At 46.1% G+C, this 14,004-nt stretch overlaps 1 protein-coding gene across 4 annotated transcripts in view; it reads left to right on the top strand.

Moving 5' to 3' along the window:
• Positions 1 to 14,004, top strand: part of LOC143371112 (uncharacterized) — a 381,457-nt gene that overhangs the window by 45,131 nt on the left and 322,322 nt on the right. Inside the window, exon 1 of one of the 4 annotated variants that reach the window (XM_076816019.1) lies at positions 1,082 to 2,981. The exons of the other annotated variants lie outside the window; for them this stretch is intronic. Coding sequence (XP_076672134.1) covers positions 2,942 to 2,981 — 40 coding nt within the window. The 5' untranslated portion in view covers positions 1,082 to 2,941. Of the gene's footprint in view, positions 1 to 1,081; positions 2,982 to 14,004 lie in introns of those variants that run through there. 4 annotated transcript variants of the gene reach the window in all.

The raw sequence follows: 14,004 nt of genomic DNA, 5'->3' as shown, positions 1-14,004 counted from the left end.
GCATTTGGCACGGACAACGCAGCTGGACGTCATTGTCATTCGTAAATCAATGAATGTACCATGGTTTGGGCGAGCTCCACAATTTCGAGAGCTGTGGCTGGGTATTTTCGACTGCCGGGCGACCTTTGCGTGGGGTGTCGCGCGAAATGTGGGTGCAACCACCCTGTCTGTGACTATCTTCGAGTTTCGTAATGGGAGCTCGGGTTGAAGCCTGCCTGTTACATTTTTGCAGCTCCTCTACTTCTTTTTTATCGGTGCACAGACGTCGAAATGCTCCGCGAGCAAATTAATGTTTTTTTAAAAATGTTTAGATAGGTATTTGTTCAGGTAGAGTCAATTGCGGCTGGTACCCTTGCCTCTTTTACGCTCGTTACTAAGTAGTTCATTCTTTTGGAGAGAAAGTTATTATTCTGTAATATTTCTTACAAACAAATCAGCTTTCCTCTGGAACATTAATGGTAAATACCAAATGGCTCCATTAGAGTAGAAAACGATATTCAAAATTAAGCACTTAAAAGATTTTGTGGCCACCTTATACAGGGTGATCACTTCAGCGGAATGTACGATTTCTTAAGCATTTTCGATAATTTGACTAAAAAGTGTTCCCAACAGCAGATTTTAAAATTCAGAAAATTTCTATGATGCCCCCTTTCTTCTGATGCGCTACACACGTGCTTATTTTGCTTATTGGTTAATCCAGCGCTGTTACATTCCCAATAATAAATGTCACCCCTTTTTTTCCCCTTAAACCTTCACTTCCTCTAAATCATTACCCAAACTTTAAACACTACACCTCCTCCAAATTACACACCAAAACACCAGCAATTTTCGCTACATTAATCTTCACCCCCAAACAAGCTACCCTCACCCTTCTATATGCCCAATTCCCAACCGATCGTCGAGGAGCCGAAGATTCGCACAGGTCGAAGCATCGACAGAATTCGTCGCGCTATCGGGAGCGCCGCGTGACGGCACTTGGCCGAGGCAGGGGGCTGATGGGACGTTGGCCCGCAGCCAGGCGTCCCGACGCTTGCCGAGAGGGTGGACCGAGGCCGGCCGAAGACGGCGTCCCGGCGTCGAGCGTCCGTCAGTGCGTGTGCGACATGGCTGCGAGGCGCTACGGCGACCTAGACGCCCTCCATCTCGCGATGTGAACACACTCCTCCCGTGTGCCCTCGAACCGAGATCGCTGAACGATCCACAAAGTTCGCCCCGACGTTCGCGCGGCATCTTCTCTCGCTTCTGCGGCTCTCTCGAAACGGGTGTGTCGCGCCGCGACGACCCCCGCGCTCCACGTCAATCGAATTCGCGACATCCGGATCGTCGCGTCGACGACCTTCGACGGTAACTCGAGCCGAACGTGCGCCACCCTAGTCGAGGATCGGCAGTGGGAGGTCACCGTGACACGTTCGTCGAACTGCCGATGAACGAACCACGGGAATCATCGAACCCGCGCGATTTCTGTTTACGTTCCGAGAACGCTGGCTCCAGCTTCCTGGGGAGCAGAGTTTGCTTCCCTAAGGCCGCCTTTTGACTGATATTCCGAATAGGAGTGCTTGGGGAGGGCTAGTGATTGGGTAGGGTGACTAGTGACTGCTCTGGATCTGAAGGAAGCACCTATTTCGGGAGTTTATTGGAAGCGAACGGTGAACGGTGAATTGAAGGGATCACTGTGCGACTGAACTGTCCAGGAACTTGCGAATCCACCCTTGAGGCTTCTTGAGTCAGAGTACAATAGATGAAGGAATCACTCGAGACTTTTAAACTCCGTCACACTTCCATGGGGGGAGAGGAAGATTGAAAGAAAGAGATCGCAAGATTCCACTAGACACTTGATGTTGAAAGTGATGCTCGATCCCTGGTGCCACTGCTGGGCAATGCATCGATGAAAATGTAGGATACGAGTAGGAGAGAATAGCCACCAGAATGGCGAGATAGAAGCTGAGAACCGAGTGTCCAACGCGTCGCCAGAGAGGGATCCTAGACGATCTTGTCTCGTGGAAACGAACCTGAACGTACCATTCCTACGGCGGGACAGAGTTGCATTCCTCCTAAAGAAACTGTTGAAATTTCCGACTCGGTATTTCCAGTCTCTCTCGACGTTGTAAATAAATGCTCACGGGATCGTGGACCACAAGTATGCGCCTTATGGACATTCGTAGACTAAGTCACCAATTAACCTCTTAATCGAACAATGGGAAGGACACAGTGATGAACTAGTGATCGTGAAGGAAGAAAGTAACCCCAGAGTATCGTAAACTCTTTGAGGATTCGTGGGCACCCCGAAGATCGTTCCGCTGCACGCTGAGACCGCCACCAGCGCGAAGCGATCGTTTTAGCGGTATCGCGCATAGGGACCGGCGAATCGAATGGCACGTCCCCTCGGAGATAAACATGTCAGTCGAGGGGTCTGTAGGGTGTCGGCGGGTCGGCGGTGATCGACGTTATCCGGGATTCTCGCTGATCCCCGGGCCGCGCCAATGAGCGAGCTGGGCAGTGCGTGTAATCCGCTAGGCCGCCCGTCAAGATCGTTTCGGCTGTCGTAGCTCGACAACCGACTGGACAAGTTATGTCGGGCCAGTGACGCGGCCCGGCCAGAACTTTCAGGGGAGAGGCCGATGTGTCTGTCGACGAAACGGTGGCTTCTACTCCGCCTGTGTGAGGGGGACGAAGAAGAAGAAGAGGAAGAGGAAGAAGAAGAGGAAGAAGAAGAGGAAGAAGAAGAGGAAGAGGAAGAGGAAGAAGAAGTGGAGGAAGAGGAGGAGGAGGAGGGTGAGGAGGAGCGCGTGCTTCGGGGTATCCTCCCGTCGTCGTTTGCACGCGTGCAGCTACCCTGCGGCGTGCACGTGCAAGCCCCCGTGCCTCCCTCTCTGTGTGTACATGTGTGTATAGTGCAGGAACCTACGATGGAATATCGGTGAGGTCACGAGGTCACCGCAGAATGCCTGAGCCCAGGGCGAAGCGCTGTAAACACTGTGACGGTACGGGCACACCACTTGGCCTCGAGTGTGCGCGCTTCCCTACGCCTGCACAGCAGAGCAGTTTTTTTTGCCGACAGCTCTAAGCATCCCCAGATTAACCACGATTAATAAAATGATTCTTACCCGTTCCCTGTTCTCGCTGCTTTCACCTGATTAACCCCCAACGCTCCCGCCAGACGGCCCCAGCGAGGAGGCTCGAGGTTGACGTGTGCGAATCGTGTGACGCCATTAACGACCGACTGACTCGTAACCAGGCTTTCAGGGTGTTGCTGCATGCTTTTGTTTTTGTGTTTGATGATGTTTGTTGGAGGCAGAAGGTAGCTGCCCTTTGGTAGGCTTTGATAGATGGAGGTTTTCTTGGAGGAATTGGAAGGTGACTTCCTGTAAACGGGGGTGTGTTGAAACCATCGTTTATGGTGATTGAGCAACGAGTTGTGAGGGAAGGGAGCGTTTTAACTTCTGAAGAATTAGAGATTCGGAAGGAGCGGCTGACAATTTATTTATTCAGGACAGTATGGACAGGTCGAGTCATGCCAGCAGCGTCTTTTGGACCGTGGAGTATTCTGACACAGTCTACCTTGCAGTATATTAGAATCCCCACAAAATTACCTTTTTTAAAAAAAAAAGGTACAAAAAAGAGCGCCAAGTATATAATCCGATTAAATAGAATCTTATTTAAAAACATTGTCGTAAATTAATATAAATTTATTAATGTGCTATATTTAACTTTACAAAAGTAATGATATACAAAAATTATCACAATGGCTATTTATACAAAGAAAAAAATGTATTAAATAATATTAAGCAGATATATTTTTATACAAATAAATATTTTAATACGAATAAATATTTTATTCAAAATGCTTGGCGCTGCTCTCCGAATTGGTGTTGCTAAACTGAATAAATGTGTATAAATTGCATTAAAATCTTTTTCTTTCTTTCTTGTCTCAACGGTGTCTTGTCTTGTTTTATTTATTAACCAAGACAATTAACATTTTTTTCGGAGAGCAGCGCCAAGTATTTTGAATAAAATATTTATTCGTTTTTTGACACTTGGCAGGTAATGATGGTTTGACACTAGCTAGATTACGTTTACCTTGACAGATGTACTGGTCTGGCTGTCACGTGACAACAATTTTTTACGCGATGGGCCGAAACCTTCATCCAATGAACGACGTGCCTGAGAGACATTTCCTCTCCCTTTCATGTTCCCCTCTTGCCCACACTTGACGATGGAGAAAAATCTCTTAACATAAAATTCGGCAAATTGCAACTTTACATCGGAATATCTCAGCTCATAAGGCACGTAGGAACAAAACGAAGACAGTTTTCTTATGTAAATCAAACCCAAGCTATCCATTAAGACCATTCAAAACTTAATCGAATCAGCCATTATTGAGATTCGGTAATCTCAGGGTTTTTCCAAAATTGCTCGGCGTAATACAGCCACGGTAGTGTCTCGCGCTGCGCATATACCTATACATATATACTTGGCGCGAGACACTGCCGTGTCTCTTGATTATTAGGCTCTTAAGCCAGTATCATATGAGAGTGATTTGTTAATAGGCGTTCATATAATAATTCTTCGCGTCGCATTAATTTATTTTATGTTTCTTATTTGTGCCTTCGTGGACAATGCGTCATCGCCAGCTGCACCTATTCTCATCAAAGATCGTGTTATAATTCGTGCAAGGAAGCTGAAGAATGATTATGTTGTGATAAGTTTAAGTTATTAAACTTGATATTAGTCAAGTTGATTAACTCGAATTTCCCAGCGCTAATGGAGTGATCTTAAATCTATTTTGTCAAACCCAGTCAGAAGAGGATTTAGCCCTTAGTTGCTAAATAAGAAAACCGTTATATTTTATAATAAAAACTAACCACAGTTACAATGTCAGTTATACCCCCAATAACTCAGAAGTACCAAAAGACTGGACATTCAAGAAAACCTTAAATACCATTTCAGGAGTAGCACTCACCAAATAATACACCCTCGTTGCACCAAGTTAGTGTACCTACAACAACAATAGAAAAATCAATTACGATCATTAATGCAAGAAACTAGAGCCAACTGTCTACTTCCCATGCAAATCACGAGGAACACCAACGCGCAGTTACAATCGTCTGGCCATATACCCCCCTCACGAGGGATGAAGCGCGCGAAAAGGCAGAATCCCCGAGGGAAATCTCGATCTTAATTAGGAACGTAGAGGAGGCCATTTTATCTGTGGGTCATTTATTCCGCGGCTGCGGCCGGACACTTGGACCAGGCTTGAGGCAGACCAAGGCGAGCGCGCATAGCGCATTCCAATCGGATGGCAACCACGTCCAACTGCGCTCCCCTCCGCTTCACCCTCGTCTCGCCTTCCCTCTTCTTTCGCCTCTCGCGCTCCACACCGACAGTATTTTTATCCCCGGTTATTCACCCCCTTATCTGCGAATAGAGGCGCCCCTTATCCACCTGGATTCATGCCTTCTTTCCGTCTCGCCTGCTGGTTCCCCTCCCTTGTGCAGAGGACGCGTTCGCCAATAATTCTCGCGGCGACACTTCTTTCGCTTGCTCTCCATCTTTGAAGCTGATGATTGCGCGATACCAAACAGTAATTTCTTATCTGTGTATTATGTTTACTCTCCACGTTTAAGTTCCTCCGATAGAAGCTTACGATCAACAACTTCGCTTTTTTCGCCTTTTCACTTCGATCCTGCCGAATTTTGCTGATCTTTTTAACCTTTGCGGTCAGTAAATAGCACAATACCAAGATGCGTTTGTTTTCTGTTTCGACGCTCGCAATCGCCGCTGTTCAGGGTTCATTCTTCCCGATAGAAGTTTATAATCGGCAGAGTCTGGGGTAGCGTCGTAAGATACAGAAGTAATGGTCCGAGTTTCGGTGTTCCTCGGCGAGAGAGAGGGTTTCATAGAGAATATTCGCGGGCTCAAGTTTAGTGTCGAGATTAGTCAGCGCCGAGCCGGTTTATTTGAATTTCCATTCCCGATTGATCGCCTATGCAAACAGTGAAAACATTCCAAGATGGTAACGATCACTTCGGGTATTGGCCTACATTTTTTACCCCCGGGGCTATCTTATTCGCCGGTCGTTTCGCAGCTGTACCTCTTTTTGTTTTTCGAAACGTCGAACTCGAGATTCGGCCAGATGGCTGCGATTAAAAAAAGGATTTACTCCCTCTTTATCACGCGAGCGCCTTACGTTTCAGTTCCCTCCGACTGTATGTTCCTTTGCATCGGGAATTCTTAAACAGAATTTATAAATACAGAGCCAGTCTCGTTTTTACGTTCTTCTCCATAACGAATCACTACATAGGTGATTCGTATCGCGAATAAAATCGCAGTCGGACTTCAGAATCTGAGAAAATGCAAGGTAACGCAACCTTAGGTGGTTGCCCAAGGGCAAGCAAATGTAAAATGTGCTCCAAGTTATTTACCACTTATTGAAAGTACCTAGTATAAGTTTAAATCGCAATTCTAAAATGTGTTCCAAGTTATTTACCACTTATTGAAAGTAGTATAAGTTTAAATCTCGATTTCCAAGCACCTTCAGTGTCCAACCCAAGCTTGAACCTCCCTCGTCCATCACCCACAGCCATCCCACGCCAGCGTATCTCTTCTTCCTTTACTCGATCCCTCTGGCAAGGGACTCGCCCGTAATTCCATTCCTACATCTCCCTATTCCATTTTCATTCAGCTACAAGATCAAACTTGCAAGTTTCCCAACCAGCTAATGACGCTCTTCCGCTCCGTCCCGTGTCGTCCGCGATCAAAAGCAACCTCCAAAATACCAGCGTTCGCGAAAGCTCGGCTACACTATGTCTAGGATCGGTTGTTTATCAAAAGAGGAGCGCCTCGAAGACGCCAGCGAATGCCGTCGCAGAGGGCAGTGTCCAACAGGAAGTCTAGATGCACCGGTGACGAATGAAGCTGATGGCCGTGTTTCGGCTTTCACGGGACTAATTACACGTATCTGGTGTCCGCGAAGTCGGGTCGATAATGGGGGTCTAACTCGAAAAGAGGCCCGAAACGCATCGCGAGCCGACGGCGGGACGGTGATGTATGGTGCAGAGACGTGGCCGATGATTACGAGGAATCTGTTCCGTCGTCCTTCGACGGGCTGCTCCTTAACGAACGTCCGCCCCTTTTAATTACTTTCATCATTAATCAGCGAGGTGGCCCCGCGCTAGGGGTTACTGCCCCCTCGGGGGGAGCAAACATGCTGTCACGAGTTAATTAACCGTCTCGTCGGGGCTCTGTCCAACCAGCGGAGTCAACTTTGAACCCTTCCACCGTGGCGGTTTATTTCTCGTCCAGCATCTGTAGCTGGGTCCTGCTCGTTTCGAGTTGGGTATCCATATTGCGTTCGGGTACGTGGAAACTGAGGGATGGTTAGGGGTGGGATGTAATCCAGTATTGTCTCGGACTAAAGCCGGGCATCCACCTGGAAGCTAAGCTAAGCTATGCTATTCTAGCTGCGTCAGAGAGTTTCAAGAAATTAATTTTTTTCAAATTTTCTTAAACACGTAAATACTTGTGGAACCGTTTCCACCAAAAGCTAAGCTAAGCTCTGCTATATTTTTGATCTTTTATAGCACGGCCTGGCATAGCATAGATTAGCTTAGCTTCCAGGTGGATCCGCGGCTTAAGGATAGGGTTTCTGCTTCGAACTAAGGTGAACGCTATCCTCTCCACTTCTTCTGTTGTTTCCGCGGCCAATGAGATAGTATATGAGCGAGAGGAACACTCAGTCTCTCTCAATCAGGGCTTGAATAGATTTCGAAAATAACTGTTTCAAGCTGTTATATAAAGGTTCTTCATAACTCTTTCAAGAACCGAAATCTTTATAATAACGGTTTCAAGCCCTGCTCTCAATCTACCCGATAAGGCAATAAAGGCCAGCCAAAAAAGCTCCCTGTCAAATCTGTACCTACTTGTAGAAATTGATAGCGCCGCATCCTGTCTTCATCCCCCAGTTCAAGATCATCCGCGCAGACATCGAAGTCGTCATCCACAATGGCAATTTCCATTGGAAATCTCGACTACGGGGTGCTTACGCAGCAAATTCCTCATCGATGTCTCAACGCTTAATAATACGCGATCGTATCGGAATTTTACCGTGGAGTCGCTACCATCGCCCCTCTCGTTTCGATTTCCACGCGCCTCTACAATATTACGGATTTGTAAATCACAGGAAACCGCTGAAAAATGTCATCGCCAGATGGTCGAGGCACACGATCAACCCCGAGGCACGCTCGGGAGGTATCGCCCATTTCGAACCCTCTCGTTTCTCCTCGACAGAGAAAGAAATCGCGCGCGTGTTCTTCAAAGAGCAACGTTTACCGGAGGACAGTGAAATATCGCTCCACCGTTGCTCGCCTTTATTTCCGCGGCTTTTTATTCCTCCCGTTACATAAGCCCCGAATTATTTCTGTCATTGGCTTTTTCCTGCCCTCCCTTTCACCTTTCCCGCAGCTCTGTGATACCACCCAAGGCCGCCGACGTTATAAGATCGCGGGGGATCGTGGGCGATGACAATCGTACGATCCAGGAGTGCGGCGATCCACGAATTCTCGGGCAACGCCGACCGCCAATAAATTTCCCATCTAAAATTGTCTTCCTCGTTCGAACGACACGCTCCTATCCATATCTCATTCTCCTTTTATTTATATTACACTATATCCGTGCGCTCGCTTCTGCGCGATCGTAAAACATCGTGCAGTTCTTTTCCAGAGATCACAGCGATCGAGATTAGTCCGTCACCGATCCGCGAGCGGCGCTAGTTGGAAAATATGAACTACGGCGGAGTTAATGTGATTTATAGAGATGGCTTTCGAAGGTGAATAGCCCTCGCCTCTGGGGACCGTTTAATGGCCGTTCTAGTAAGCGTTGCTTATTGTTAGTTAAACGAAGACGAAACGCCACTTCTGATGTTCGTCCCTCGCGTTCGTTATCGCGGGATCGAGGGGATTTATTGGTCAGAACTTGTGGGAGTTGAATTGAACGTTCTGAACGGTATGGTGCCACTGAAACGATCATTATTTCTGAGATTTCATATTTCAAGTACTGACTTTTCGGGGGAAAGAATTCATTGACAGTCTGGATAGTTGGTTGGTGTAGTTATAGGAGAGTTTAAATTTTAGTGTAGCGATCATTTCCCTTCGCTGCATTTTGAATATGAGTAATTAGGATGATATTCCTCGTGAGAGTTGTGTACCTTGTAGAATTGTTTGAATTTGTGTGAGAGTTTGTGTGCCTTGTAAGAGAGAAGATTGAACCAGTAGCGTCCAGTTTCATCTTTGAGACAGCTTAAACGAAGTCCACACGAGGATTCTCGGACGGGGTTGGTATTAAAAGTGATTCGTAGGCTCGCGAATGGCTCGTAAACTTGGAGCTCAACAGCTGTCGATGAGGAATGGAATCTAAATTTAAGCCTGACCGGCCCAATGAGATACATTCTGGTAATCTGGACAATAGTCGGTGGAATTTAGACCTTTCTCAGCTACCAGTCGACTTTGTAAAATCCCTGGTTATTGCAGCAGGTAGTTTTCGAGTCTCGTGGCTGTTTGTAGTTTCTCATGGATTTGAGATTCGAAAGTAAGAATATGTTGAGTTTTTGGGTAGATTAAAAAAAAAAAAAATAGCAAACGGGTAGGAAGAAGAGAAAAGTGATGATCTGTAAAAAAATCCCATATCTTCTATCTTATGGTGGATTCTTTGTGGGTCTAATTGTAAAATTCACTGAACTTTTTGACCCATGAAATTTCACCCCATTCTCAACAGCTTTTCCATTCGAGCAGTCCCCTTTACAAATTCCTTCTAATCTCGCGATAAGTTCCTCAGAGGTCCAAAAACCTTTAAAGTTCATTACCCCCAGAATTTGCTACCCCATTATTATCAATAGAAAAATAATCAGTTCACTAACAATAGAAAAATTCGCAGGCGATCATTTCAGTGAGTCCACTCAATAGATTCATCAAAGAATTAAAAACCACCACAATTCACGATTTACCAAATTTCACCCTCTGCCTAGAATCTACAGTAGAACAAATATTAGCGACCAATCGAATCCCCTTTTATATTTCTTCAAATCTCATATCCTCCACCCCTAATAAATCCCTTAAAAAGCCACCACAATTCACGATCTACCAAATTTCACCCTCCCCCTAAAATCCACAGTAACCCAAACACTACCAACCGATGAAATCCCTTTAAAAATTTCATCGAATCTCAGGTCCACCGTCCTGCGACCTTCAAAGGACCAGCGGGACGAGAATTTGGCAGCTCGCGGTTCTAGAGACGCCTAGTTTGATTATTTATCGGGACGGTATGCGGGATGCGTGGGCAGGCTTCCCTCCCCCGTGCTCCCGCTCCTTTTCGTTCGCTGGCCGCTTTCCAAACGGCGACACCCTCACACCTACGGGCTCCTTTTGCGCGACGGTCGTGTGCGTGAGTGGACGCTGGCGTTTGTACACGTTGGCTGCATCACTCGCTCCTTCTCTGCCCCACGGCTCTCTTACGTGTACACCTCGTGTGTACGAGTTACGTCGCCGCGGTTACGCGCGCCCCTGGCTTCAGCGCGTTTCCTCCTTTCCACCATCGGAATGGCCGTTCTTTTATTCTTCTATCCCAACGTCGGCCCGCGAGTTTGTTATTTTAGGGGTAACTTCACGCCCGAACGATATTTACGATCGACGGGCCGAACCGTGGTCGATTTATTGGGCGACGCTACTACAGAATCCTAAAGGGGTGTTTAGCTTTCTGGAACTCGACCGTGCTCTGCTGTTCCCCTCGAGGGAAATACAATTGCTGGATAGGCATTCGATGGAGAACTCGAAGAGTGAACGTCTGCCACCCTTGTTTCAGTTCCATATTATCAACTTTTTCCAATGGTTCGAGGCTAAGGTAGACTAACAAGTGACTAATATTCCACTGATATTAACAATAAGTGGCATCGGCGCACTCGGTATCCACAGGAAAGTTTGCAAGCTTACAAGTCGATGAGTTGTCGTCGATCGAAATACGCGGGTGATTAAGAAGCGGCGGGAATGAATTTCTTTATTCATCGAGAGGTCAATGCTTGACGACAGGCTGGTATTCTCGGACCCGAATATTACGTCGAAGAACTATAATCGTCAAACAGGAAAATGCACGGCGTATTAATAGATTTCTCGTAAAAATAGAACCGTGATGCATCGCGTACGCTCGCGCGCGCGCCCGCTGACACACGAGATCGTAAAGCTTCTGACTTTTCAAAGATTCATCAGTCTTTCAATTACTCCGCGGAGGAAGGGAAATTTCTTTCTCTTCACCCTCCGTTTTTTTCTTCTGTTTTCGTAGGATGGTTGCTGCTATGGGGGGATGGTGAACGCGTTCGTTAATGGCGAGGGAGATCGACGTGTTTTTGTCTATGGACGAAAAATGGGAGGGAATGGTACGCGAGCCGATTTCTATTTTCGATCGCGCGATTGGACTTATTTATGGGTGGTCCCGGAGGGAAGGAAATCGACGGGACATGGAGCTGCGCGTTTCCGGTTTAGAAAAGCGAGGGAACCTTCGCGAAAATTGCACTCCTCGCGATTTCAGTGGTGTTGCATTTTGGAACTATCTACGGATTTAGTAATTTAACGGAGTTATTGCATGGTGCAGCAAGAATTGCAAGTTAGAAGACTATTCTCATCCACCATGTTCCTTCCCTAGATTTGACACTCAAAGATTTTTACCTTTTCAACCTGTACAGAACACTATAGACAGGAATAAGTTCAATAATTTCGAGGCCACAAAAGTGCAATAAGTTCGTTTTTTAATGATAAATTCCAAGATTTTTATAAAACAGGCATAATCCAATTTGCACATAGATGGGAAAGTGTCATAAATAATGATGGAAAATATACAGCTCGAAGTAAGTACCTGTAATCAGATTTCAAAAATCGAATAGCGGACAAAATTTATGCAAGTCCCTAATATTTGCTTCTTCAAGCTCCCAGTCCCCAAATATTCCCCCTTTCCTCCGACCACTTAACCCTCCATTAAAACATGATATACACCCCTTTCAAAGCCAACCCGAACCTTCCTCATCTACAAAATCCAGCGCACAGCACTCAACACCTTCCTCATCATAACTACTCTTTCGACCAGTCTCCATCCTCCATCACCCCTTTTCAGTATAACGATTCAGCTCGTGGCAAAAAGCACCAGCTAAAAGTCACTAAATCTCTCGACAGCTCTGACAAGAAGCACTAGTCGTTTTCGAACAATCCCCCGTAAATTTATCCGTGTTCGATCGAGCGGTCCCCGGTGGAGGACGGCGATCAGGAGCGAAAGGGATCGAGGGAAAAGAGAGTTGTTGACGATCGGGACAGGTGCTGGTGCCGCGTGGTCGCCTTTATCGAACGAGATCGAAGATAATCTCTCGCCATCTCTCCCCTTCTGCTTCTTTTTTCCGCGTACCCCTCGGCCGCTAAGGCGCGCGCGCGAACACAGGGGGCGACCGATCTCCTGTTGCTCTTGGCAGCGGTGCGCATGGTTTACGCGGCAACAGCTGTGCTCGCACGCACTTTGCTCGCGCAAAACATCGCTAATGGACCGACAACCGCGACCGAGTCAGCCTCGCTTACGCGTAAATATAGTGAGGCTGCCGGCTCTCTTTCTCTCTTTCTTTCCACGGCCCCGCCTCTCGCTCCCTCTGCCTCTGGCCTGGGCTGTCGGCCGTGGACCGGAGCTTCCACATAATCCGTGGATTGCAGGGGAGTTGGAAGACCCAGTATCTATGGTTTTCGTGAAATGAATGCAGGGTACTTTGCGTGAGAGTTCTTGTGGTTTTGCGGAGGTGTGGACAGTGTGGGTGCAGAGAGTATAGAACGGGTAACACGCAAGTCTTGGGATGAGTTTTAAGAGGGTTGGTGGTAGTGTGTTAGAATTTAGGATTAGAATGGAGATTTGTGATCATTCAGGACCTGGGACTTCGCATCGCAGTGTCCCAGTTTGCTTAATCTAGAATCTGAGTAGAACTTCGGTGGTTTGGTGTGTTAGGTGCTGGATACTTCAACACTTGGTAGGAAGATTGTTGCTCCAATCGTCGAGGGTGTTTTTACATTTCTCGGGACGATCTCTTGCAGTTTCTGGTTGGGAGTAGGTACCTCTGATTAGAAGCTTCTGCAAAGGCTACTTAAACTTCAAAGAATGGTATTTTCGTCGAGTTATTTGCAGTGGAGTTTTAAGTTTAATTAGAAGCATTTGATTTAAGACAGAGGATGTAACCAAAAGGGGCGTCTTACAATCGATCACTGGTTGAAAAGTAATACATTGCCTATGAAGGGGTCTGGGTTAGCGCGCCGATAAATTCAGCGAATTTCAGGAATTTATTCTGATGAAAGGAATTATAGTAGTGGAATAAAACTTTTTTCTATTGATTAAACTACATTTCTACAGTAAATAAAAAATATAAAAGTTATACAATTATTGCTTTTAAAATGCTGTTGAAGGCGATTTTGATGACATGGTTAAAAATGTATGCCTCGCTCGTGCAGGTGATTTCACCTGTTAGACTTACCTGAAACCAAATATAAGAACAGATTCTTGATCAGTATGGCTGTCGCTATTGCTCGGACTATAATTAGTGATTTATCTTAAAAATTAGCAAAATGGCGGGCAAAATGCAAGAATCAATGTATTTCGTTTTTTTCTGTGCTATTTTCGATTTTAAAAGTAGGTTAGACTCAATACAAATACTTGGTGGTAGTCCCTGCCAGAGTCATAGGTGTGCAGAATAAGCACTGCAATTCATAAAGCAATCGGTTCGATAGATTTTGAGATTTTACCTGCACGATGTGAAAAAATGACATTTCGAGAAAACCGTGTTTAAAGTTTTCATCTATACAGGCCGAGCCTCTGCGCTCCCTACTAAATGCCTATGTAGAAGCTAAAATAATTGGAATTTTTCCATGAAAATTTAGCAGTACATTCTTGAGGATATGTACTTTCGAAAGCTGTTTTAAAAAAAATCGATTTTTTCAAACC

Source organism: Andrena cerasifolii, chromosome 1 (assembly GCF_050908995.1).
Source record: "Andrena cerasifolii isolate SP2316 chromosome 1, iyAndCera1_principal, whole genome shotgun sequence".
Lineage (NCBI taxonomy): Eukaryota > Metazoa > Arthropoda > Insecta > Hymenoptera > Andrenidae > Andrena > Andrena cerasifolii.
The sequence above is the reverse complement of the archived record's forward strand: the minus strand, read 5'-3'. Positions and strand labels throughout refer to the sequence as shown.